Here is a 25496-nt window from a genome sequence, read left to right on the forward strand (position 1 = left end):
GCAACAAGGCCTCGACTGATACATATATATATACACTCCTGCAATACTTGTCCTGTGGCTCCACCAAATGCCACGGTGATGCTACATTCCCGCAAACACCACTCAATGGCCTCCAGGCCTCTTACACCGCCCCCACTCGAAAGCATCACTCTCGCGTCCTACCTTACCTATCCTACACATACACTAAAACGCTGCCCTCGCCAGCCATGCCCTATCTCCCTCTAGAAATCCGTGACCCGCCCGTTGTAGCTCCAGTCCCCGGCGCTGCCCCACCGCAGCGGCTCGTTCTTGGGCCCGCCGACCTCGCCCGTCTTGGGGTTCGTGTCGCCCTCGAACTCGGGCGGCGCGCCGCGCCAGACGCCCTCGTGGGTCGACGTGTCGGCGGCAGCGGCGGCGGGGGCGGCGGCGGGGGCCGCGGAGGAGGCGCTGGTGGTGTGCCGGGAGGTGGACGTCGCGGTGGTGCCCCCGCCGCCGCCGGTGGTGGAGGCTCCGGCGTCGTCGACGATGCCGAGGCGCTCGGCCGAGGCGCGCTGGAGGCGCTCGAACTCTGCTTGCTGGGCGGCGGGGAGGCGGGGCGGGGAGGGGCCCTGTTGGAAGGTTGACGAGAGGCGGGTTGTTGTCACTGTTGTTGTTGATGATGTGAGTGCCGTGCGGCGCGGGATGCGAGGCCGGAGGAGGCGGAGAATCGGGGTCGTGCGGGCGATGGGCATTGTGGTATGGAGGGAGACAGACAGTGAGAGCTGAGAGGTGTGTGTAGACTTATGGACTCTCCCAAGATTGTGTGAGGCTCTTGAGTGTGTGTGTGGGAAAGACTCGCGTGGATGGAGGCTGGCGACGTGAGGTCAAGGCGTGTGTCGTGATGTGATTGATGATGATCTCGGATCTGAGTCCCAAAGTTTCGTCGCCCTCGGCTCTTGATGACGAAAATGACTGAAAAATGGGGCTCTGGCGGATTGGCAGTGGCGTTGTGGGGGGCCCGTTCGCGCCGTTCTAGGCCCTGACCCGCTTTCGCAGGGGGCGGATTTAGCGCTGCTTTGTTGGGAGGAAAGATCATCGCCAGTTCGGACGACATCAATGGATGGATGGGTCAAATTGGATTGGCTCTGGCATGGACTTTGTGAGATGCGAGATGTGCTGTTTCATGTATAAAGAAGATATACAGGACTCGTATGATTTTCTAGTGGAAAATGATGTGTAATATATCACCAACGCCAAATAAAAAGGACAGTCCTCCCGAAACTCCATGCCATATACAGTCTACCGTGCATGTCGATCAATGTCCTTCCTTGTTGTACTCGTACATGTGAAGAAACAATCATAGCTCATGTCCGGACCTATTCCTCCTGTCCATCTCCCAAATCTTTGGATAGCCGGCGATCAAATCTCTCAAGACTCAGACACCTGCACCTTGTCCTTCGCGACCTGGCACTGCGGGCATCGGACGTGTGAACAGTTGGGGCACGATTGGGTCGTGAGGATGAACATGCTTCCTTTTCCGCAATTGTGCTGTGGTAACTCTGTCAGAAACTTAAACGATCTCAATGCGAGAGTACAATGAAGAGGTAACGTACGCAGGTCCACAGCCAGACAGAAACAGTCTTCGTCGGCTGCCCGTTTCACCACCAGTTAGCAACAGTCACAAGGATGAAGCCATTAGGGAGATAGGCTGGACCGCTTACCATGATTTCAGTTTGTGTTAGCTTCGCATGAACGACCCGGGTTCTATGCTGAAGTGGTAGATAGTTGAAAGTTTCGAAAGTTGGTGCCTCTGAGAGACGTGGTAAAGAAGTTGGCGCTGTTCGGGATCTCTGTCCTGTGATTGTGGCTCAAAAGAAGCTGAAAGAGTCTGGACCTTGGTCCAAGACTTCCGGGGAGAAGCCCTTTCTAAAATAAGCCGCACAGAGTGCCGCACATCGGGGATTATCCATCGAGCAACCGAGACAAGCGCGTTCCTCCCGACCTCCCGGACTCCAAATGTCTATGCAGCACTGCCCACCGACAAGAAGTGAGGAATTAAATCCCTCTGGCATCTGCCTTCCCACCATCAATCTCCAGGGCTCGGGCCGGGATGACGTAGGTGGTCACTCAAGGAGCACATCCTTGATTCGAGAAAAGGCCAGAGACGGCAGCATCCCTCCAATGGCGCCCGCAGCCCGCCTTTGAACCTAATGCATGCCGTGCAACCCCTCACTCCCTCTTCTGAACATAGCTGCTTACGATGCACGACATTTGCTGTTGGTCCCATAGTAGGATCCAACGGCTCCGTGAATCGGATCAGGGGGGATAGCGCAATTTGCAGGTGATGGTCTCTGCCGTTTGGGCTGCAGGCTGACCTGTACGGGAGCGCGAATCGGACGGCCAAGTCTTGGGAGAGTACGGGGGAAAGGCTCCTTTTCATTATCGATTGGTGGGCATACTCCCGTGTGATGGGGAATTGCTATTCCAGAAGCTATCTTGGGGGTCTCTCCCAGTGTCTTAGCCCTGGATTCAGATCTTGGTTGCAGTTGGGCTCCAGGGTCGGGGGAAAGCTGCTTGGCTCTCGGCAGTGGCGTTTCCCCATTTCCTCGGGGCCAGCCTACGCGGTGATCGTCAGGGTTTTAATCGATTCAGGGCAGGTGTACATGTGCCAAGCGGATTGGCTGTGTCGGCGATTGAGTGCTCCTGGGTCGATGATGGTGTGGTGCCTGGGGTGTTGCCTGCTGTGGTGGCAGAGCTGGCTCCGTCATGCTCACGCAATACCGGACAAGAGAGCCCGTATGGCATGGTAATGATTACTCACTCTTACGATTGGTTTGACGAAATATCATTGGCTTCTACCAGTTATCTCTGCTCGATTGGATTGAACCCCTGAAAAGGATCACCCAGATAGAGTGGCCATGGCCTATCACCTATTGAATCATGACTTGCGGGACCCTCATGATTCATCGAGCACCTGGCTCTTATAATGCTATTGCCCATCATTACCCAAGTAATATACCATAACATCTCTCGACTTCGAAAATTAATAATAGTAATAGACTGACTCCGAATACTCATACTCATCCTCCGATTCGTAATCATCAGAATCAGATCCAGTATCGGAGCTAATATCAAATTCAGAGTCTGAAGAGTCATCGAAGTCAGATTCCTCAAAGTCAGACTTTCCAACTACGCTGTCGTCGTCTGAATCATCCGAATAATAGCAGCTACAAAATGTCAGCCAAGCCGAACAATAAAGCTGAATGGACTAGTCTTGTATGCTCACCTTGACGACACTGCCATAGCTGTCCAGTCGCTGGGCAAGTTGTCCTTCACGCCTGTAGCCTTGCCGGCCTGGCGTATACGTCTCCAAAAGTTGGCCATGGTTGAGGAATCGGGCTCGAGGGGATAAAGCTCGACATCCTGTGACTCCGTAAGTACATCTCAGTATCGTACTGAGATAACTAACAAAGAAGGCCGATACATACTTGGCTCAGGCATAGATGAATGAAGGCCACCACAAACGAAACCCACGTCTTGGTCTGCTCGGAATCCCTGATCCCAGGACCCCCGCGGAACTCGACTGACCCGCTCTTGCCGGGACGCGCGTTGTCAAAATTCCACAGGACGTACCTATCTTTCTTGGGCTCGTAGCTCTGTTGCATCAAGTTCCTCAGCTGGTACTTGTCAGCGACCTGATCCAACCTGTGCTTGACCGCGATGAGGTCCATCCCTCTCGAGGTGTGGGACATGATCCGGTTCAATTCGTAGGACTTCTCGGTGTTCAGCCTGCAGTACTTATTGTCATTTCTGTGTGCTGGGAGGAGCTCCGCGACCAGTGGTTCGTATCGGACGACACCGAATGCTATGCGGCGCAGCTGTGACAGGGAGAATTCCTGTTGCGGTGACGGCGAAACGTGCACATGGCAACCGCACAACGTGGAATCTTCGGGCTCTTCAAAGACTTCGCCCCAGGCGCTCCAGAACATATCAATGTCGCTTTCCCAGGCCGTGTCTGTGGACAGGATCGGAGATACTGCCTCGAGAGCGACTAACAACCATCAATTGTCAGGTAAACTCCAAATAATACCTTCTTCATATCAATAGGAGACGCATAACTTGCCCCTAGAGTTCTCAGGCTCCCCTAGAGAACCGTCTCTAGTTATCCACCACTTGTCATAGTGTTCGGGATGCTTGCTGTACCGCTGGCCGTGCTGTTCTGCTACAGCTGACACTCCGTAGGATTGTAGCTTCGCGACAAGTCTGTTGAAGTATGCTTCTCGTTGCTTGTTGTGGCCGACCTTAACCGGCAAGGCGATGGCCTCGATCTCTACCCCGAAGAAGTAGGAGCCCCAGTCTGCCATCTCCAAGAAGCTTCAGGTATGTGCGCGTCGGGACATGGGACAAGCGACGAGTATTTTGCCAAGTTCATCTGCTACATTAAAGTTCATATATGTGCCGGGAAATGTTGAACTAGGAATTGGACTGCTCAAGACGCCTCACTTGACGCAGGCAGGCTCACACTGTGCCGTGTATCCTGCCGTACTTGGGATAGGTCGCGGCATGCCGATAGAAAAATGCCTTGTCAGGCTGGATGACTTCTTTACTTCCTTTTCCCCCTGGAAGTCTGGGGGGCTGAAACGTCGTCCATTCTAGACACTACAACGCAACGTGGCGGCCCGAGCAGCAAGCTGCAAATAGATCCAAGGGTCCTCTTGACAATACATAGATGCAGCCCAGGGGTCTCAACTCTTGGAAAAGGAGCCCGAGCCGGGAGAGTGTAGGGCGGTTGGGATAAGTGAGTCAAGGATGTGTGCCCTGCATGTGCATGGGGGCCTTGTGCCGAAAGAGGAAATCGGCGTCCGTGGCTTCGTACGCTTCCGCCCAAAACGGCCACCCACAGCCAGATGTGTGCAAGGCACTTCCATGGTGGGGCCGGCCACAACAGTTGGCATAAAGCGCATGTATTAAAAGCCTTGCTGAGGCGTGTTTCGAACAATGGAGTCGGGGGTTGATACTAGGGCCTTGCGCCGCGTGCTGTCGAGACCAGGCCCAAGCCCTGGTTGCTGATGTACTTGTTCGCCGATGATTTAGGAACACGAGTTGCTGAGTTTCACGCCAAGTCAGGCCTAATAAAACCTATCAGGGCCCTACGCTTCTTATTGAAATGTGATCTATCACGGCGCTCGCGCCTACCCGCTGTCTTGCCTTGATTCGGAATTTGTCCTTCCCTCGACTGACTTGGGTTCCATCGAAGCAGACCCTTGAACGTGGGACTTTGAGCATAGGGCACAGGTTCGCGGCGCATGCTTGATTTCATGTATGCATCGGTGCATCGGCAAAAGGAACACGTCACACCAGACGCGATAGTTACAGGAGGCCTACAGTGAAAACTCACCTTGTTGCTCTAGGCCCCAGCATGCATGCTGAACTGCTCACGGTGGATTTGGCGCTAGTGGATGTGACGAGTCTATCACTTACTGCATGATGCAGACTCGTCACTACGCCCGGTCTTGGGCGGACTTTCTGCATGCAGAGCAGCCCTAGACACTCTATTAGTAAGGAAAAGACTGATTGGCAACAGAGGCTTGGGCTGACCAATACAGAAGCTTTCGTGCGGGGTTTGTAACTGCCTGCAGGCGCCATGCATGCTTTCTATTGAGATGCCAAGTCTCTTGTCCCTTGGACACAGCCTTGTTTCCCCTGTAACGCCCACATTTCGGTTCCGGAGACCCACAGGTAAGCACGCCTCGGCACCGAGTCTCAAGAGGCCTCACATTTTGAGTTCTTCAGAACAGCGTACTAGTGGTTTGGCACTTGTGTTTTCTCTACGCGTGAAATAATCATTAAACACGGACGAGTGGACCTCGCTCTTCTATGACCAATAATCTCTTTATCGCGGGCGGCGGTGCTCAGAATGAATAAGTTGCAGACTAAAGAAAGGTACCTATTGCAAACTACAACTCAATGAATAGTCAAATCGAAATGCTGTTCTACGCCTTGTTGCGCCCACCATACGCCGTCCCACTGTTTTAGTCCTCCTAGCTGTTCCTTGACTCGTTGAGAACTCTGTAATCATCCGGAAGCAATTCGGCCATCGCAAGACTACGGGCAGCGCTCTTCACCTTGGAGTAGAGACCGGCCGCAGTGAACTTGTTACCTTGGAGAGTAGGGGAGCTAGGGTGGCTCAAGTCGTTCTGTCTCTGGTATCAGCCATAGAGCATTATCGTGTCTAGTGTCAACCTTCATAGGCTTGTATGGGAATGCTTACCATGTCCAGGATAGCGTGGATCAGAGCAACAGCGAAGGCGATCCAGCGCTTTGTTCTGACTGGGCCTCTAAGGCATCTGCCTCCGCGGAACTCGATAGTGCCAGACTTGCCCCTGACGACATTCTCAAAGTTCCACAAGACTCTCCTATCGTCTTGCATGACCTCGACGAGATCGTCCCGGTTGGTGGCGCCTCGAATGAGCCGCGCCATGTCGCTCGGGCCTCCGCATGACCTTAGCTTGGTTGAAGCAGCCGAGTTGGGCTGGCAGTACCCGTTTGTGGTGCGGATGGACATAAGACATTCCGAGATGAGTGGCTCGTAGAGGACAACGCCGAATGCGATTGTCTTGAGCTGATCGAGCGAGAACGACTTGGCTCCGGTGTTGGATATGTGGATGTGGCTCCCGCACTTGGGTGAGCGCTGTGGCATGTGGAAGACGGCGCTCATGGCCTTCCAAAAGGTGTCGATCTCACTCTCCCAAGTGGCGCGGCAGTTCATCACTGGCGAGACGGCTTCCATAGGCACTGACAATCGGCTCGTTAGCAGTTGATTTGCCTTGATCATGAACGAGAGCAGCATCTTACCAATGTTGGCCCCGGAATTGTCGAGAGAGCCATCACGAGTGATCCACCACTTGTCGTAGAGATCGGGACGCTTTCTACGGCCCCCAGGCTGGAGATCATTTGCTACGGCTTTGAGACCTCGCTTCCGTAGGGACTTCGAGAGCTTGTCGTAGTAGAGGGCATGGTCTAGAGGTGCTCGGATTCTATGGGGCTCAACGAGCACCTCGATCTCGATACCGAAGTGGTAGTTTGTCATGGTCAACGATAGATTCAAGTGTAATTGTTGTCGTATAGCACAACACACGATGAGCTGCAGCTTTCGCCGGTGGTCTCCTCCGTTTGCTACACATTTTCATAATAACCATTCGAGTGGGCGCTTCCAGCCTTTATCTAAACTTCAAGGATCAAGCGTTCTGGTGGCGTTTAGACTACATGGTAGACTGGATTCCGTGCCCAAGGCTGAACGAGCTGGGGTTGACACTCGAACGTCGAAGTATCTCCCCAGGGGTATGAGCGCGGGGTGTCATCCTCACTCACAACCCGAGCGGGCGGGCCGTTCTCCCGTAGGGCGATAGCGATGTATGGCTCAAGCTGGGTCCAAGAGCCCCCAAAGTGACCAAGAGGCGTTGATTGCTCCACGATGCCGGTCCTTTTAGACACAGCTCAATCAGAGTGAAGTGGAATGCGACCGGCGTGGTTATTGGCTGCTCCGTCGAGCAGGGATTTCGGTGTGCATAGAGTGAGGCTAAGCTTGCATGGATACCCGAAGTCGGTTGTCTTTTGGGTTCCCTCCGCTACATTCATATGCAGGGCTGAGGCGCGCAACATGCAGCCAGGTGTACGGTACAGTACACCGCCCAACAGTGCTCCCACTGTGCAGCCGCCTGGTTGCCTGATGCCATATCCCACTTCGCATCATTGACGTTGTCCGTCACCAGGCAATATGCCTTTTCTTCGAATTTACCGTCAAAATCTATCTCTACTATTCATCGCTCGGCCAAATTGAATTCGAAAGGACCATTGCTGCTCCCTTTTTCCTTTCCAATTTTTTGCCCCCGACATCTTTTCCCTCGTAGCATTCCCCTTCATTGCAAGCCCAACTGGCCTGACCCCAGTCTCAGACCGACAAACATGAGCGCCCTTCATCCGGAACCGGACTCTGGCCAGACCTCCCGGGCGCCACGACAGACTAAGCAAACCATGACACCTTACTTCGCCTACGGTAGCAACCTCCAACTGGCTCAGATGGCCCAGCGATGCCCCGCCAGCATCTTCAGTGGCAGAGCGACCTTGCCAGGATACCGGTGGCAGATCAACCAGCGCGGCGTCGCCAATGTCGTACCATGCGACGAGCCAGGCTGCAAGGTCGAAGGCCTGATCTATCTCATCAACTCCAAGGACGAGAAGTCGCTCGACAGGTCCGAAGGTGTGGCCAGAGACTTCTACCAGAAACACCTGCTGAGGATGTCCTTTGAGCCGCACGAGCGCTTCGCGTACTACAAGACATCCGGCCTAGCCGCTGCGCTCTCGGGCCGGGGCGGCGTCGCCGAGTACGACGGTGTCGGCTCGATGGGACCGGGAGGGGGCTTTAGCGACGTGATGGGCGCGGAACCTGCGACGACCGGCTCGCCTGGGTTCATCAAGGCGCTCGTATACATGAGCAAGAACTACGCGGAGGATGGGGAGATTCGTTCAGAGTATATCGGACGCATGCAGAAGGCCATCACCGATGCTTTGAGACTGGGAGTCAACCAGTCCTTCATCGACGACTTCATTAGGCCGCACCTAGGCAGCGCCGTCTCCCCGGACATGCCCGGCCTGCCTCCCAGGAAGCGCAAGGTCGAATCAAAACGCAAGTCGGGCACCTTAACGGCGCCGGACTCCGCATCGCGCTCGAAGCATGCAGACATGATGGAGATGGACACCGATCAGGGATCGAAACGTAAGAGAGGTTTCCATCTTTACCTTTTTTGTTTCATCGGTTGACCCATTTCCCCTTTCTCTCAGCCTACATCCTCGTGCGAGAAGTATCTCCGCGGCCAGGGAAGCGAGTTGACGTCAAAGCTTTGCTGCATGAGAACCGCGAGCGCCATCACGAGTCGCGGCTGGCGTACCCCGCGGAAATGCTAAACTTGCTGCTCGACGCCCACGCAGGGGATGGCCGGGATGATGAGACTGTCTTCGCCGTTTGTTGCAAGGAGAGAGACATGCGTTCTGACCAGCCGCGATTTAGCATCCCGGCCACGACGATGGACCTGGAACTGGCTAACGAGTTCGCTATGAAGCACTTCCGGCAGGCGTGCTCTCGGATCCCGGAGATGGCGTTCGGCGCTTGGAATAGGTCGGATGTGGAGCCATGTCCTCGGGGGGCTTTGATATGGAGTTTAGACAAGAATGGATGTCTCCGCCTGTGCATCACTTCGCATGATGGGCTGGACGAGAGGACGGTTTGGGTCAACGCACAGATACTTCTGAAGAGATAGACATGGCAAAGATGGTGAATTAAAGCGAGGTGCTTAGCTGTAGACGTCGATTGAAGGGACTGGTTGAAGAAGGAGCCATGAATAGCCACCAAGTGCCCCGCGTTCTCAGCAAGAGAACATGATATGAATAATGAAAATTGGCATCTAGAGATAGCAAGAGCAAGTTGAACCACTTTGGATAGATTTATTGTTACATGGAACAGCAAGCCTTCATCCAAGGCACCATTCTTGGCTTTCTTGAGTAAGCTCAAATGTTGGCAAGTCATCAACCGAGGGTAGAGCCATTGACTCTGACTCCATTATCTGAGACATGGCCGAAGACCGCGATGAAGAATATTCACGACCAGTGATAAGAACATCTGCGAGAATCCTGCCGCGTAGAATCCTGTCTGTACTCTGTTCGACCGCGACGAGTATGGCCGAGTAAAAGGAGAGCTTGGGAGCTGTGAAATCCCATGAAGAACTTGACTTCCTGTCCCGTAGCAGGTCTAAAAAGAATCCTGTATTTTGAGCTCGGTGAGTTTGAATCGGGATAGCTTCCTCAAGGACTAAGGCCGGCTCGAAATTGTTTGAGAGATGCAAGGAGTCAGGCCAAGGTGGCTCATCGTCACTGAGTGAGACTATTCTGAAATATGTATCCCAGATCCCTGAAATTGTAAAGAAGAAAACCCGTGGCTTGTTCTTTATATCAGCCCAGTTTAGCATCACTCCTGGGAAGGTCACATGAAAGCCAAGCTGATTTGCGGGTCGTAATTTCGCATCTATCGGGATGCTCTTGTGCCGTGTAGTCCTGTAACAAAAACTTCTCGGAGCCCAGCGATATCCATCACAGGGTAGACGAGGGGCCTCGCCGATATCGCGAATCCCAGATTCGAAAAGTGAGGATGGGGGAAACAGAACTTGCGTGCGAATAAAGGCCTGCATCCTTTCCTCTGCAGCGTTTGAGAGTTTTCGAGGAACCTGAAGAATGGCGTCCAAATCTAGGTGAAGTATGCTAGCAAGGCACAGGGGCTCGTCGGATGCGTAGCTGGTCACCCGCCATTGTACAGCGGTCCATAAATGGCGCACTCGTTCACTTGGGTGTGTATTTCTGAGGTCCTTCAAAGCCACAAGCGGCTGGCTGCAATCGCGGATGATCCTCTCCTTGATCAGAGCTTCAATTGGTGAAGAGGTGGTGCGATTAGGCCTGAGCTGATCCTCCGCGTCAAGTCCATTGTCTAGACATAGGGCAGAGTCTTTGAATTGGAAATACAGCTCTCGAGCGAATACTCCCTCCTGTAATGTCCAGAGTCGACGGAACCAGGTCGTCCTGGTCGTTCTAGCCACCAACTCTTCAAATGGCCGCTCGGCGTCGAGCACCCTTAGCTCCTTGTTGAAGACCAAAACCATCTTGGCTTCGGAGTATGTTTTTACCAGAGCGCTGATAGCTAGATCCCGCTCCTTAGCGTAAGCTTCTCCCACTGGTATGCACAAAGTGTCTATCCAGAAAGGAGTTGGTTGACCATCGGGCGATCGGAGAAGATTGTTCACTTGTCTTTGCATCCGGCGCACTTGACAGTTTGGAAGTTGATTACTGTGTGGGTTTCCGAGGCCGTCTGCCCAGACGTGTGATACGGCTACATAGCCTTGTGTACAGCTAGGCCCCTTGAGGATGCGCATCGCTCCATCGCCATCAACGATTAAGAGCGGGGTCGTCTGCTGAGCCACAAATTGTGCTATAGTAGTGGTACTTGCTGTGACAGGTGCGCATAGACATGTGTCACTGATATGCTGTGATTTGTACGTCGATTCGTCAACCTGTGCCGCCAGACAGAGGCCTTCTGTACATGTTCCATGATTTTGAAGACAAGGGAGTTTGCCCAGTCGAGAGGAATAGTACATTCCAATGATGGAGCTGTGTTGTTGCAAACGAGAATGATCGCTTTTGCACCAACCATCATCTGAGAACTGTTCAGACAACAATGGAATGCCGTGAGGCTGCCAAGTCTCAAGTTTGCTCTTCCCGGGCAATACAGCATTTCTCACGTCCATCAACGTTCGAAACAGTATCGCAAGAGACAGTGAGAGGTCATCCGTCAAGAAGTTCCCCGCCGTGCTCACTGAGATGTACATCTCATTTGATGCTTGGAGAACCTTGTCGATATGCGAGGCTTTCGCCTCTTGTGCTCCATCTGAGAGCTGAGAAACCTGAGAAATCCACTTCTCTAGGTACTCGCAAAGAATCCGTGTTGAAACCAACTTTGCATCGTCAGTCGATCGAGTGACAGTCCAATCTGACAAATCGAGCTTTTTGCCCAAGAACTCGGAAATTGTACCGAAGTAAAGCCACGACTGGAGAAAAGCCAGGAAAAGATTCCTATACCCGGCGCCATATTTCTCCCAAGATTCATGAGCCTGTATTTCTGGTATGCTGAAACCACAATGCTCCGGATAGTCGAGAAAGGGCGGCTTGTACACGTATGGATGATAGGGGCTTTCCCAAAACAACACCTCAACATGCAATCGAGACTGTGGCGCAGGGAGTGGAATGTGATCCATCATAAGTCAATCGAGCGAACTGGTAGTAACACAGGGGAACTTGTGTGGGAACTTGTTCTGGGTTGTTGTTGCCCTTGTTTATACAGCCAAGCGGTTCATGGTTCATGTGGTGGCTTATTACTTCAGCCTAAGAGTCAAAGTGAAGATTGTCAGCACAAGGCGAGGTTGCCTATTATTAATACACGCATCCCCGCTGGCCAGTGAGAGTTATGCAAGTGCTGCATCGCGCCAAAAGCAGTGGCTTACGGGCACCAGGCCCAGGGACCCTCATTCAGGTAGCATTGTATCCGAAATTTCAGGTAGCATTTCGTCCAAAACGGGAACAATGCCCACGAGGCAACCCATCGGGTGGGTAACAGCAACAAGGTGGTAAATGAATAGTTGGTAGTAATCGATTAATATGCCTATCGCGATATTAAGTTTGTGTGCGCAAATACTTCTTTTCTTGTTGTAGCTGGCAAACTAGTGGAATTTATTCTTGTCCGCGAGAGCATCATTCTCCAGGAATATCTCGATCTTTGGTGTCATCTTGGGTGTGATGTCCTCACATGCTACAGCTAGGGCGATTCCCACCACACCGAAAGCTAATGACGCAAGGGCCGCGTTACTGTGGCGGTAATGTCAGTTGAGTTCGATGTTTGTGTGTGTGTCTCAGACACGTATTGTACATACCGCAGTCCAAACGCGGCAGCATACTTGTACGCCGTATTCACCGCCTGCGCAATCTGCGGCGTAACACCAGGCACGGCAGAAATCGCCGCCGCACCTTGCGGCACAGCCTTCATCAACTGGCCCAGCGATGACGACGGCAGTCCCGCGTTGAGAGCCGCCTTGGGGATGAGCTCGGCACCCTTGGATGTGACCCCGTTCCCAATGGCGCTCGAGTAGCACGCCGATGCCACCGCTCCGCCCGCGTATCTAGCTAGTCCGGCCAGACCGCCCGAGATGCCGAGCATGGTCTGCGGGACGCCGAGCTGAGTGAATGTTACCGCGAGGTAGGCGGCCCACCCATACGAGGTCTGGCCGAGGAAGACGAAGGCGATCATCAACCCTTTGTTGTCAGGCGTGATCATAGCCATCAAGCTGCCCCACAGGACCAGGGAGAAGACTGAGGCGATGAGGGTCCAGCGCCAGTGGCCGATCTTGTTACCGAAGATGGTAAGGAGAGCGGCGCCAAAGGGAAGACCCAGGTTTGGCGGGAGCGTGAGAAGCATTTGTTCAGAGACGGAGGTGTTTGCGTCGATGTAGAAGTCATCTGTAAAGTGGAGATAGGAGTTAGGTCTGGGGCTTCAGGAAATTGCATTGCGATAGTAGGAGAGACCGACTCAGCATGGTGGGATAGATGACGGCGAGGCCGTAGAAAAAGCCAACGACGATGAAGGACAGGCAGAATGGTGCAGTGAACTCGCGGCCCCAGTGGCTGACGAAGATCTCGTTTGGGCACAGAGGATACTTGACCCCGGAAAAGCGCTCCCACAGGCCAAAGGCGACGATTAGGACGAAGCCGACGGTGAGGCACGCGATGACCCGGGCATCGCTTGCTGGAAGATAAGTAGTGTATACAACTAGACCTGGTAAGTGACAACTCCTATGGGCTCGGAAGACAATGAAGCTTACTGCCAACTGCGGGCGCAAAATCCGTTACCAATTGAATGTATTGTGTAAGCCAAGTTCAAACTTACCTAGAACCATGACTGCCCCAGGTGTGAAAAGCAGCCCACCGACCCAGTCCAAGCCTCTGAGTGCATCTCTCCAAGGTACACCACGGGGATGTTTCGGTGGGACTGCACACATGATCAATTACTTCTGCCCCTTGGCAGCGTATTGGAATCACTCACAGTAGAAGAATCCCAAGCCGAGTCCAGCGACGCAGGAGATGATGAACCCGGCCCAGTAAATGTACTTCCACCTGTCATCACTGTGATTGACCGCCGCACGCCCGACGACAGGGCCAATGATGATCATGATATACACGAACCCGTCGGCCATCACGACACCGATATGTCTGTACTTGTTCGGCAAGAGCTCCGGGCATGCAATTAGAGCCACGCCTGCCGTCCCCGAGCCGCAGCCGTTAAGGCATAAACCGGCTAGGAGCTGGCCGGGTGTCTTGGCGGTAGCTATAACTGCATAACCGACTGCGTTAATGAGGTTGGAGAAGAGAAGGAACGGACGCCTTCCAAAGAGGTCCGAGTTTGCGCCGAATAAGAGGATAGTGATACTGGCGGCCGTGGTAATGCAGGGCACGACCCACGCGGAGAGCTGGGTGTCTCCAAATCTCTCGAGCAACGGAGCGGCCACGGCTGAGGTAGTAGGTGTAGCCCTTGTGATAAGTCAGTTTCTGTTCGTCTTGCGTATTGACTGGTTTCGATATCAATACCAGAAAGGCACGCCAAAGCTCAGCGAGAGGAACTATATCAGTGATTTGATGTCAGTCATGCAGCAATATAGAGCCGAAAGGGGAGCACGAACAAAGCAACTTAGCCAGGCCTTTGCCGTCACCCGCTCCTCCGGGTCAGCTTCCTCGCTCGCTGGGGTTGCGTGTTGCTCCTTGGTCGATGGAACACGCTCGATCTTTTCAGAGTTCTCACTCCCATGTGTCTCCTTGACAGGGACATCAGTGGTAGTAGGTGCACCCATGGCTGGTCTTGGATCGCATTGATGTGCTTCTGCAGATGGCAAGTTAAACCTTTGCGTTGCTGGCAATGGGTCGTAGCGAGAATAAATGCACAAGCTTCGTTCATGAGTCTAGGGAGAACGCGATGGAGTTCAGAGGCACCACAGTCGGATTGCTCCCCGACCACCCCAGTGATAGTATGATGTACACTGGCACACCTCAGTGCGCGGCGGCGCTAGGACTTCGAAGACCGAAAGAAGGGCTCCACATCAGGAGTTCGAGGAGCGGCTTAGACCCGGGGTGTGGATAGTTTAGTAGGTGATTCATTAGAACTCTCCCCGCATTTGATGTCATCTGGGGAACGGGAACCCATTTTCCAGTCCGGTGGGCTGATTGAATCTGGGGAAACCACGGACTCCCAAGCATGACTTGTGAGTGATTAAGCCCCTTGGAGCCCGGTGTTGGAAGTGTGTGGTCCCTACTCTCGCTTTCCCATCCATTCAGATAGGGACGGCCTCTTCCTTGTGGAGCGTGAATTATTCGTAGTCCGTCATCTAAACCCGGGTCACAATCTGAGGTCGGGTGTCTGGAATCCGTGGTCACGAAAAGAAAGTGCCGAAAGAATGTAGCATGTCAGTCTGCGAGCCCTCGGGTAAGAATTCGTCAAATGAGAACGAATCCGAAGGAAGGCTGGGAACCGTTGGCATGGTTCCCATATCTCCGAGCAAGGTTCCATATGGCAGTGAATCTGGAGAGACAAGATCAATACTCGATCTTAACCCCGTGCTTCCGAGTGGCGTTGCTTCGTTGACCGCTGTGCCGAGGTCCAGAAGTCTCATCGCCCTCTGCACCACCTTTCTTACTCTCCTTGTAGGGATATGGCTCTTCTCCAGCTCACTGAGTGCGTTGAGACACTCGCGCAGGCACGAAAGCTGTCCTTGCCAGTCTCCTTCGGTTCTGTGCTCGGCCAGGTTTGCGACAAGTGTTGTGGCTGCGGTCGTAATCATATGAAGGGCGATCCATGACATCTTCAGGACACTTCCGTGACGTTCTTGGAATTCACGGACGTAGTGTGCTATCAGGCTGGCGTGATAAACACACATTTGACGCGAGAGATCATTGGAAGAGGAGCGGCCACTCGATGCACTGCCAAACTGAGCGAGAGGCCTATGGAGGAGAATTACGGCCGCCGAGTATTGCATGCTACGGAGAGGTTAGTCATTTCTACCTGAACTAGGAAGGTGGTTGTGTGCGTACTGCAAGAGAAAGACGGCTGGAGTTTGCTGTGCGTTGTATCGGAATGACTGTTCCAGCGACGAGTACCACGTCCTGAGATCCTGGTCTAGGGACGCAACTCTGTGCTTCCGTGATCGAATTCCATTGCTTAGATGCTGTCAGTATAGATCATTTGTGACACACAACACGACTTACAGTGCATCACAGATGATACCAACAATTTCGAGCAGATTCGCCCACACTGCAGACATCTTCATCTCACAAGAGGCGTCCAGCGTTCCGTATTGTGGACGTTCCGCTGTGACATCTTCTAGCTTGATCATTTGTGGTCGCCCTAAATACAAAGCCCATTGCCTAGGAGTACTATCAGCAAGCAGGATAGAATGTTTAAGATGCGTGCGCTTGGCTCACCTGTCTAGGCTAAAGCAGCTCCAAAAGGCAATTTGACGTATCTCGAGATCAACCTGCCCCAAGGTGGCCGAGTTCAGACCGCTAATGTCACTATGAAGACCAAGTTCGAATGCCAAGCGGCAAGCACCACCTATTCAACATCAAGTCAGCCGTGGCGAATCACACAGTTCGGCGAGGACTTACCGGCGTCGAGCCATCCTTTTGTGTCATTGGAAATGACACAGTCTATCTCACTCAAAAGCTGCAACGACTGAAGTGTCGTAATTCCAGGATTGTTGAGTTCGGAGTCTAGCAGTGCTGCACATCTCCGGACAAGATATGGAGGATCTTCGTTTGTCTCGTCATCCGCGAGAGCAAGAGCACGGATCTCTGCTCGGTCCGAAATTGCAGCTGCTCGAGTTAATATACAGTGGACTAAGAGCTTGCTACAATATTTGGTCTGGCCAGTGCTGAAGTCTCGAAGGAAGGCTTTCCAAGATAGATTTAGTGAATAGCCTGTCGTGCTGGGCGAATTGTTGTCGCTTAACTCACCTTCTTTGTGAATGACTGGTATCACCTGGTGCTGGTACTCCCAATATAGGGCCAGTAAATAATCTTGCAAGTCCTGTGGCAAGACTTCCTGCCATGTGAAATGTCCCCGGTTTGAGGACCCTTCATTGATGAGAACAGACGAAACTATGCTCTCGCTCAGATGCAAACTCGAAGTTGGCCCAAAAAATCGTAGCCTCCCAGCCCGATCGCTGTTAAGCTGGCGCTGGCCTCCACAAAGCCTGACGATCATGTTATCCGAGCTGTTTGATCCATCAGAGGACGCAACTGAAGGAGGTCCTCGACTCGGTAGCATGGAGGTGCCCTCCAATAAGTCCTGTTCATCTGATGTGTTCGCTGCTCGAAGGCAGAAGCTCCGATGCTCCTCGAGCTCGGCTTCAAGGGAGGCAATGCGGCCGTAGAGCTCCCTTATTAATTTCTTGGATGATGATATTTTTCGTTCGTCTACCGCCGGAATAATACACTGGGTAGCTGTTCGGGCGCACAGGCGACATCTTATCGGGTCATCCGGGCTGGGTTGGCACTTGACGAGACTCTCAGCTACCAACTTCATGCAATTTGTCCAGGGGACCTCATGTTCGTCTTAACTCTATCCACTCACCTTGATCTTCTTTTTCCGACAGCTGATGCAGGCAAGAGGCTTCGCTTTCTTGCCCATAGAGGACTGTGGCACACTGACGCTTTCTTCGCCAGCCTGGAGCAGATTGATTGAGAGTAAGGTAGTGTCCATGTCCACATCAGAGACGTCAACAGTAAGGCGACCGCGACTGAGGCCTCTGAATTTACAAGAGAATGGTGTAGCTGCACAGCTTGCCAGCCCCCATGCAAACGTCGGGAGCTTTCTTGGGAGGTCTTGACTTAGGATCGTTAGCCCCATGAACAAGGCCACGGACATACCATACTGGAATTGTCTCCGTAGGTCCCGTGGATGCTCCACACTCCCCGCATGCACCGGCTATGCTGACCCGCCGAGGTGTTGCACTAAAGTCCTTGTTTCAAATACTTGGCAAACACTTTGTATTCGAATCTAATGAAGAACAGACGGTGATGCGTTTGCAGGTTCATAAAGCGAGGCTCAGTAACACGTTCGCTCTGGGACTATCTCTGCTACTGATCAAATCTAATCGCCACCCTGCCCCTGACGTTGCCCTTATCCATCAGATCTATCATCTCGTAAATGTCTTCAAGATTGTTGTAATAGGTAACGTGGGATTTGATACCATGCTCCATAGAGAAATCAATGCATTCCTTCAAGTTGGCAGGAATCGAGTTGCACGCGCCCATGATCCGGAACTTGCCCAGGGCAATATCTATCGATGTGAATGTCAGAGCTTGCTGAGGATGTCCGACAACCATCAGGATGCCGTTGATTCGCAAGACATCAGGCGCCCGGTCATATGATGCCTTGGAGCTGGTATAGTTGACCACGGCGTGACATCCACCCCCAGTGATTTTCTTGATCGAGTGTACGTAGTCGTGGTTAGTTTTTGTGTTGAAGACAAAATCGGCACCGCAGTCTTTAGCTTCTTCAAGTTGAGCATCGTTGATATCCAGCCCTATCACATTGTATCCTTTCGCCTTTGCGTACTGGATACCTGAGTAAGAAATTAAATGTCAGTGGGTTCCGAGAGGGCGCCGCAGGCTACTTGAAGCCACAAATGGTCGTACCTAGATGCCCAAGTCCACCGCATCCTATGACCGCAACCCACTGACCAGCTGGAATCCCAAGATCAGCGATTCCGTGATAGCTAGTGACACCTGCACAGAAGAGTGGTGCGGCTTCCACAGCAGACAGCCTGGGCGGTAGCACAATGGCGTTTCTATAATCTGTCGCGATGTACTCCTGGAAGAAGCCATCCGCAGCATGTCCTGGCATCTTGCAGCCACCAAGTGTCTTGCACCACATCTGATGGACCTGGCACTCGTCACACTCGAAGCAGCAGTTGGTAGAAGGCAAGAAGCCGACCTGATCGCCGATGTTGAAACCCTTGCACTCGTCCCCGACCCCTACCACGACGCCGGCAGCTTCATGCCCGATCGTGATAGGCGGTGTGTCCTCTGCTGTCGGTTTGAGACCAAGCTCGTCGGGCTCAAAGTTCATGAGATCTGAGCGGCAGAGGCTGCTACATAGTGTCTTGACGAGCAGCTCATTGGCCTTGGGTGTTGGCACAGGAACCTCGTTGATGTGGACTTTGTTATCGCGCTGATCATACTGTGCCGCCTTCATAGTGGCCGGGGGACTGATTGATCCCATGATGGGTGGTGTTTGGGGACTTGACGGAAGCAAGGTAGCTGTTGTATGGCCGTGTTCAGTCCATGGCGGTCGTTGTCAGACCGCCAGGCCATCTTTGAACCTTATACAGCCCCCTCACGAAGGGCCAGGATCTCGGGACCAATTTGCGAGGGATACTACGGCTTCTGAAGGCCGTGCTCCGGCCACATCTCCATCAAGAGACTTGAGAAATGCAAAATCGGACTTTGGAGGCCGTGTCGTGTGAAGGGTGTCACATTCAAGTGGTATGGTGTTTAGCCCTCCCACGCTAATGATTCACGGAGTCTGGGACGCATTAGTTTGGGTTCAAGTGTTACGGAAGTTAGACAGTGCGCTAATGATACCACGGGGTGAGCTGGCCAAGCGTTGTTAACGTTATCGAGGTAGGAAGGTTATTGTGAACCCTTATTTTAAGATCCCTGCTCCACTTTCTTCGGTGATCGATCTCCGAGACGTTGAAACTGATAGCCTACCACGGGATGGTGCGGGGAAAGCCGAGGGTTCCCCAATAAACTGTCCAAAGGAGCTCATCATACTTCTAACACATCAAAGAAAGCACATGACGAGCACTCACTAGATTATCATAGTTAAAAACTTCGAATGCACACAGGATCCGAGCTTGGTCGGCTCTAACACATAAAATTCTTCACCAAAGCGGCCCTGAAAATGTCGACTGAAAGACTGATCCGGATAACAACGCTCATCCCTCGCAAGAAAGGGATGACTGAGGCCGAGTTCTATAAGCACTGGACTCAGGTTCATGGACCTATGGTCATCGACTTCATGATGCGCCACGGTGTGATCGAGTACCGTCAGGTATGCCTAGTTCAATGGCTCAATATGATAGACAGTGCCTCTTGACGCCGGGGATTGACGTCTTTTCTAGTATCACACGACACCTGAGACAAAAGCACTCGGCGACGCCTTTGCCAAGGCCACTGGCCGTCCTATGCTGAGCTTTGATGGCATTAGCGACGCGTACGTCAAGGATTTTGCAACTTTTCAGGAGGCCTTCAAGGACCCCGAGTATCTCGAAAAAATCAGGCCCGATGAACTCGCCTTCATCGACGTGGAAAACATTCAGATGACTATCGGATATGACTGGGGCGTGATAGAAAACGGGAAGGTGGTGACCGAACATGCTCGATCATACGAGTGAAACCCTGATCATCAGGCATGCTCCTTTAAGAAACATGTTGACATATCTGCAGATAGACAGCATCATGAGTCAGAATTACATGCAATGTCCCGCATTTGATATCCCCTCTATTCCATTGATCGTTAATCATACACGTCACTCAAGGCAAGGGGTGTAAACGGTTCATTTTGGCCTGTATGCCGTAGTATACCAGGACGAGGGCCGAATCCAAGGCATCGAGCAAGCTTTGGATCTCAGAACTGCTATCTGGTTGGGACATGAACTGTTAACTGCTGATAACCCTTAAATCAAGTGTCGTCTTGTTTATATTGGTAATCATTAGAGAACCGTTCACAAGTTGACCCAGTCGGGGTTCTCTGTACTCAAAACCCAGAGACGGTATATTCGAGCTAGAATGAAGATCACTTTCCAGTAGTAACTCAGCCCTGTGATATCATGTTCGGGTAACCTCAGCTTTTTACCATGCTAGGCTCCAAAAGGAAAGTTTCCTTCACATGTAGTAGAGGGCGCGCAGCCTTGGCTTTGCGAGATCGGTTGCGTTCAGTTGCAATTCACGCACCGAATTCGGGATGACAAGTAGCTGGGTTTTGAATTATTGAATCTCTACTGCAGTTTCATGAGAGCTTGATTGTCACGTTGACCGTTGAGTCCGTATAATTGGTGATTCGGCGGGAGCGGGCCCACGCCGGCCAGTGCCAATATCTTGGCGACCCATTCACGTGGGAACTTAGACATCCTGATCGCATAATTTGAAATACAGGAAGAGATATAAGCATGAGATCATAATCTACCATCAAGGAGTCAGAAGCTGCCCAAATCCGTCCGGCAAGTCTGCTACGCTGCGTGTTCTTCACCATGGCCTCCAAACTCCTCGCCACGACGCTCGCTTTCGCCGCCACGGCCTTGGCCGGGAGTAAGCACCAGCCACTGACATTCAGGAATGATGGAACTTTCAAAATCTCAATCCTCGAGGACCTTCATTACGGCGAAGGTGTGTCTCTCTCTCCCTCCTATTATTTCCCTGGTTCCCTACTAATAGAATGTGTAGCCGAGTCCTCCTGGGGGGCGTTGCAGGACTCACTCACCACTCGCACCGTGGCGTATCTCCTCGAGGCCGAGCCAAACCCGGACCTCGTCGTCATCAACGGAGACTTGCTGTCACGCGACGCCATCTATCCTAACTCCACCAACTACGTCGACCAGATCCTCTCCCCCTTGCTCGAGCGCAACCTGACGTGGGCGTCGCTGCACGGCAACCACGACGCCGGCTTCAACCGCTCCGTGGAGGACCTTTTCGCCGCCGAGGCGCGTCACCCGGGCTCCCGCACGCGCTTCATGCCGCCCGGCCTCGACCCGCAGCAGGTCGGCGTGACAAACTACTACCTGCCCGTCTTCGGCGCCGACTGTCCCACCGGCTGCGGCTGCGCGCCGGAGCTGCTGCTCTGGTTCTTCGACTCGCGCGGCGGGTTCGCCTACCAGCAGCTCGACGCCAAGGGCGCGCGGGTGCCCTGGCCGAACTGGGTCGACGACCGCGTCGTCGCATGGTTCGAGGCCGAGAGCGCGCGGATCACGCGGAAGTTCGGCAAGGTGATCCCCGCCGTCACCTTCGTGCACATCCCCGTGCACGCCTTCACCGCCATCACCGAGGGCCCTGGGCTCGACCCGCAGCGCAACCCGGGCATCAACGACCTGGCGTCGACGGCGCAGGCCAACGGGTGGTGCGCAGACGGCAGCAAGAACAGCTCCTGTGCGCATGGCGGGCAGGATATTCCCTTCATGCGGGCCATCAGCAACGCGCCGGGGATGCTGGGCATGTTCTCGGCGCACATCCACGGCACGTCGTGGTGCTACAAGTGGACGGCCGAGTCGCTGCCGGGGTACGTGGTGACGCCCAAGAAAGAGGGGCTGAATATCTGCTACGGCCAGCACACTGGCTATGGGGGCTTCGGTGATTGGGAGAGGGGCGCTCGGCAGGTAGTTGTGAGCCGAGAGGGGATGGCGAAGGGAGAGCTGAACACCTGGATCAGACTTGAGTCGGGTGAGGTGGTGGGTAAGGTAAGCCTGAATGCGACGTACGGTCAGGATATCTATCCTGCGTCCCCGAACAGGAAAACTTATTGCAAAGAATGTGAGTATTATGTCGATTTTCTTTACACTATACGGAGCTGATGTGCATCGTTGATCTAGGCGGTGATGTTGAGGCACCGGCGTCCTGAAGCCAATGTACTGATTTTCAACATTTTACTCGACCACACTTGCTTGAAATGCATACGATATAGCACCTGATTTTGTCATCAGCAAGCCAGCGAAACAAGGAATACATCGCCACGTCAGTTCTCTTTATGACAGCGGGTCGCCATCTCAAGTGCACCTCTACGGAAATAAGACTACCCAGAGGTGGAATAACAAGCAGTACTGATCTCAACAGAATGAATGATCAGGATTTCGGCCCAACGTCTCCCATCCCAAAGTCGTAGTGATGATCACGGAGGCTTTCCCTTAGCAGGTTGCTGTACCTCTCCCCGTCTCCCTCGTGCTATTCGTATTGAAGATCTCTGTGTAAGTCTAGAACCGCGAGAACGACATAGGTGTCCTCCATATTGCGACAGCAATGAAGTCGCGATCGCACAGAAGGGCATGGATGTCTGAGCGTGGATTTTCTACTTACCTAACAGATCCATGTAGCATTGAGCCTGGATTGGTAGGTACATCCCTCTTATCAGGGTAGCTAGCTAAGAGGTACAGCTAGACGCGAGATTAGCAACCTTGAAGCAGTCGATAGAAGCGGATAGACGCAGCCATGTTCAGCTTTCCAGTGTCTCCGAATCCCCTCCTTTTCTCTGCCCTTCGCCCTGTCTGTCCATCTCATTCGTTGTAGTCAATAGATACTTGCATGCAAGTGGTAGCATTGCGTGATGGCCTGCATGCAGTCTGCAAGCCCCGGCCATTGGGCTTACTGTAACCCGCCGCCATCTACGTACTTCAAGCAAGCCCACACCCCCCACGGACAATTGGCAATCCCCGAGGAATACGCTGATACGCAGTGAAGAAATACTTGATACAATTGTGAGCCCCCCAATTACTCTGTCTGGGTAGGGACGGGTCCTTCTCCGGCGACATGCTCTGAATCCCAGATCCCCAGCACCGAATTTCCAACATCCGATCCATCTAAGCTATGGCTTCGAATGATGGATTGCCAGGAGGCGATGGCCGGGAAGCCGTCCTTGAGTGGCCGGGTAGGTTCCACAATCCTGCATCTATCACCCGACAGATTACTCGCTGGGCTTGCAGGCGAACCCTAGGACCGTGACCTCAATTGCCGCCGCTAACATCGCCCCGCCGCATCGCAGTCCCGAAGTTCGAGGAGTTCATCATCGCCAACCGGAACATCGGCTCCTCGTCGACCGTCAGCATCCTCCTCACCTTCTCCAGTCCCAGCAGTCTCGACTCCGTGCGTGTCACCCAAAGAATTACCGAGGTCCAGCAGCTATGGCCACTCCTGAGCATCACCATCGCCGACCATCGTACACCCAACCCCAAGATACGATACCACTCTCGGAGCTGGGATGTGGGTCGGATTCTCTACAGAGAGACCTATAATGCCACACCAAGCAATCCAAACAGAGAACGGGACTGGGTGTATGACAAGGCGCTGCGACTTGCCCAGACCAAGACCGCATCAGACAGCGACCCGCTGTGGAGGGTTGCGCTCTTCTATGCCACTTCGGACCCTGAGAACCATAGGGTCTATCTCTCCTTGGCTATAGATCACCTCCTTATTGATGGACGTGGAGCTGTCAAGCTTGCTAAGGCACTTGTTACTAGTGATATCTCAGATCTACCAAAGGAGGATATCACAGTGTATAAGGCTATGCATGGCAAAGACTACAGCGGCTTTCCTCCACTGTCTTTCATCATCCATAGTATATTTAGTATGATGGTAGCACCACGCCTGCCCAATTTTATACAGAGACCGATGGGTTACATCCCGGCTTGGCCCAGGAAGATCACGCAGCCTACAATCGACAGCCCCTGGAAATCGTCGATCCTTGACATCCCATCCAGTCTGATGCAGGAGCTCAAAGTCATTGGGAAGCATCATGGGATTGCTACGCTCAACCCAACGCTCCATACCGCATGGGTACTGGCACTGTGGGCCGTGTTCATTCCAGAGAAGAAGAGGAAGCGCCTTTGCATCAAGGACACTTCAGTGAAGGATATACGTGACATCAGTCAGGGAGATTCATACTGCCTGGGTACCCACTCCAGTACCTATCTCTGGTCTAGCGGCCGTATGAACAGCCAGAGCCGCTTCTGGGAATTAGCAAAGTCATACCGGGCTGCATCGATGGACAGCAAAATGGTCTCTAACAGTCACAAGATTATGCAGCTGGTAGTGAAGCTGAAGAACCGAGAGATGAAGCCGGAAAGGTGCCGGTACCGGTCCCCTAACGCCACAACGCTCCCTGCCGGGGATAAGAGGGCATATACGCGCTTTGAGGAGGGCGGGCTCAGGAAGATCAACTCTACATCACCCTACGGCGGCACAAGCGGTATCTGGTCCAATCTATCATACGTACCGCTGCCCGAGGGGGCAATAGACATGCTTTTTGGCGTGTCGGGGAATGACCTCTGCGCTGCATTCAATACATGTGTGCTGGGGCACGAGGGTGGGGTGCGGCTCGTGAATGCGTTTTCCGACGGTGCAGCCATGACGCTGGCAGGGGTCAAGAAGGCCGAGGAGTTGTTTGTGCGCATCCTTGGAGAAATTGCGGCCGAGGGGGGCCGAGACTGGCTTGTGGGTGACCTGGTGAAGAACAAGGAAGGCTAGGCAGGCAACGTTCTTCTGAGGCCACTATCACAGCCATGCGGCAGAAAGGCCCTGGGTTGCCAGAAGGGCTGACTCTATAACCGGTTTCAACACCAGAGAGTCGTGCAGTGAGAGACTCCGATAGCTCAACCTAAGAGGCAAAGTGCATGGATGCTCGAGTGGGAAGGGTTGCTATCTAGGCTCTCCAGCACTTATCTGAATCAATCATTCAATTGCAACAGCAACTTTCAGTGCGCTTGCAATGCTCCACAAACTCACAGACCTCAGGGTTCTAGAATCATACCTAGAATCATGATATGGGTTGTTAAGGAAAGGACAAAAGTTCTCGATTATGGTATTACTGTTTCAACTCGATCCAAAATGTACATCATGGTCATATCGCGACTGGTTCTCCATCGCTAAATTCTCAATCTCGTGTTGGTAGAAAGGTGCCATTTGCTAGTCCAAGCATGAGAAGGCACTGATGATGTAGCTCTGGTTTTATTGAAAAGTCCGTCTCCCCAAATAGATAGTAGATTACTCCGAGAGCCAAGGAAAGTGATAAAAACACCAGGTGATTTCAAATTCATCACCAAATTATCTTAAATCTGTGTAGCAAGCTTGCAGGA

The 25496-nt window shown here is 52.9% G+C and overlaps 10 protein-coding genes across 10 annotated transcripts; 4 read left to right on the top strand and 6 right to left on the bottom strand.

Moving 5' to 3' along the window:
* Positions 1-221: 221 nt before the first annotated feature.
* E0L32_006063 (uncharacterized protein) lies at positions 222-710 on the bottom strand (the record flags this gene model as incomplete). The annotated part of the gene is made up of 1 exon (XM_031140654.1): positions 222-710. The coding sequence occupies one exon, from the start codon at positions 708-710 to the stop codon at positions 222-224; it is 489 nt and encodes a 162-aa protein (XP_030995303.1).
* Positions 711-3001: 2291 nt separating this feature from the next.
* Positions 3002-4322, bottom strand: E0L32_006064 (uncharacterized protein; the record flags this gene model as incomplete). The annotated part of the gene is made up of 4 exons (XM_031140655.1): positions 3002-3185; positions 3245-3381; positions 3447-3957; positions 4078-4322. 4 exons carry the CDS (start codon positions 4320-4322, stop codon positions 3002-3004), a joined length of 1077 nt encoding a protein of 358 aa, XP_030995304.1.
* Positions 4323-5999: 1677 nt separating this feature from the next.
* Positions 6000-7048, bottom strand: E0L32_006065 (uncharacterized protein; the record flags this gene model as incomplete). Its single annotated transcript, XM_031140656.1, has 2 exons — positions 6000-6161; positions 6230-7048. 2 exons carry the CDS (start codon positions 7046-7048, stop codon positions 6000-6002), a joined length of 981 nt encoding a protein of 326 aa, XP_030995305.1.
* Positions 7049-7923: 875 nt separating this feature from the next.
* E0L32_006066 (uncharacterized protein) lies at positions 7924-9061 on the top strand (the record flags this gene model as incomplete). Its single annotated transcript, XM_031140658.1, has 3 exons — positions 7924-8734; positions 8800-8978; positions 9026-9061. 3 exons carry the CDS (start codon positions 7924-7926, stop codon positions 9059-9061), a joined length of 1026 nt encoding a protein of 341 aa, XP_030995306.1.
* A 424-nt stretch (positions 9062-9485) lies between these two features.
* Positions 9486-11813, bottom strand: E0L32_006067 (uncharacterized protein; the record flags this gene model as incomplete). The annotated part of the gene is made up of 1 exon (XM_031140659.1): positions 9486-11813. One exon carries the CDS (start codon positions 11811-11813, stop codon positions 9486-9488), a length of 2328 nt encoding a protein of 775 aa, XP_030995307.1.
* A 462-nt stretch (positions 11814-12275) lies between these two features.
* Positions 12276-14453, bottom strand: E0L32_006068 (uncharacterized protein; the record flags this gene model as incomplete). Its single annotated transcript, XM_031140660.1, has 6 exons — positions 12276-12420; positions 12486-13068; positions 13139-13354; positions 13496-13597; positions 13652-14116; positions 14294-14453. 6 exons carry the CDS (start codon positions 14451-14453, stop codon positions 12276-12278), a joined length of 1671 nt encoding a protein of 556 aa, XP_030995308.1.
* A 576-nt stretch (positions 14454-15029) lies between these two features.
* On the bottom strand, positions 15030-18880 carry E0L32_006069 (uncharacterized protein; the record flags this gene model as incomplete). The annotated part of the gene is made up of 9 exons (XM_031140661.1): positions 15030-15633; positions 15688-15813; positions 15862-16020; positions 16078-16207; positions 16261-16467; positions 16609-17173; positions 17228-17402; positions 17738-18221; positions 18295-18880. The coding sequence occupies 9 exons, from the start codon at positions 18878-18880 to the stop codon at positions 15030-15032; spliced, it is 3036 nt and encodes a 1011-aa protein (XP_030995309.1).
* Positions 18881-19564: 684 nt separating this feature from the next.
* On the top strand, positions 19565-20057 carry E0L32_006070 (uncharacterized protein; the record flags this gene model as incomplete). The annotated part of the gene is made up of 2 exons (XM_031140662.1): positions 19565-19714; positions 19785-20057. The coding sequence occupies 2 exons, from the start codon at positions 19565-19567 to the stop codon at positions 20055-20057; spliced, it is 423 nt and encodes a 140-aa protein (XP_030995310.1).
* Positions 20058-20912: 855 nt separating this feature from the next.
* E0L32_006071 (uncharacterized protein) lies at positions 20913-22273 on the top strand (the record flags this gene model as incomplete). The annotated part of the gene is made up of 3 exons (XM_031140663.1): positions 20913-21048; positions 21106-22185; positions 22245-22273. 3 exons carry the CDS (start codon positions 20913-20915, stop codon positions 22271-22273), a joined length of 1245 nt encoding a protein of 414 aa, XP_030995311.1.
* Positions 22274-23232: 959 nt separating this feature from the next.
* On the top strand, positions 23233-24888 carry E0L32_006072 (uncharacterized protein; the record flags this gene model as incomplete). The annotated part of the gene is made up of 2 exons (XM_031140664.1): positions 23233-23293; positions 23408-24888. 2 exons carry the CDS (start codon positions 23233-23235, stop codon positions 24886-24888), a joined length of 1542 nt encoding a protein of 513 aa, XP_030995312.1.
* Positions 24889-25496: the final 608 nt, after the last annotated feature.

This window comes from Thyridium curvatum (genome assembly GCF_004353045.1).
Source record: "Thyridium curvatum strain D216 chromosome Unknown NODE_33_length_396248_cov_80.180210, whole genome shotgun sequence".
NCBI lineage: Eukaryota > Fungi > Ascomycota > Sordariomycetes > Thyridiales > Thyridiaceae > Thyridium > Thyridium curvatum.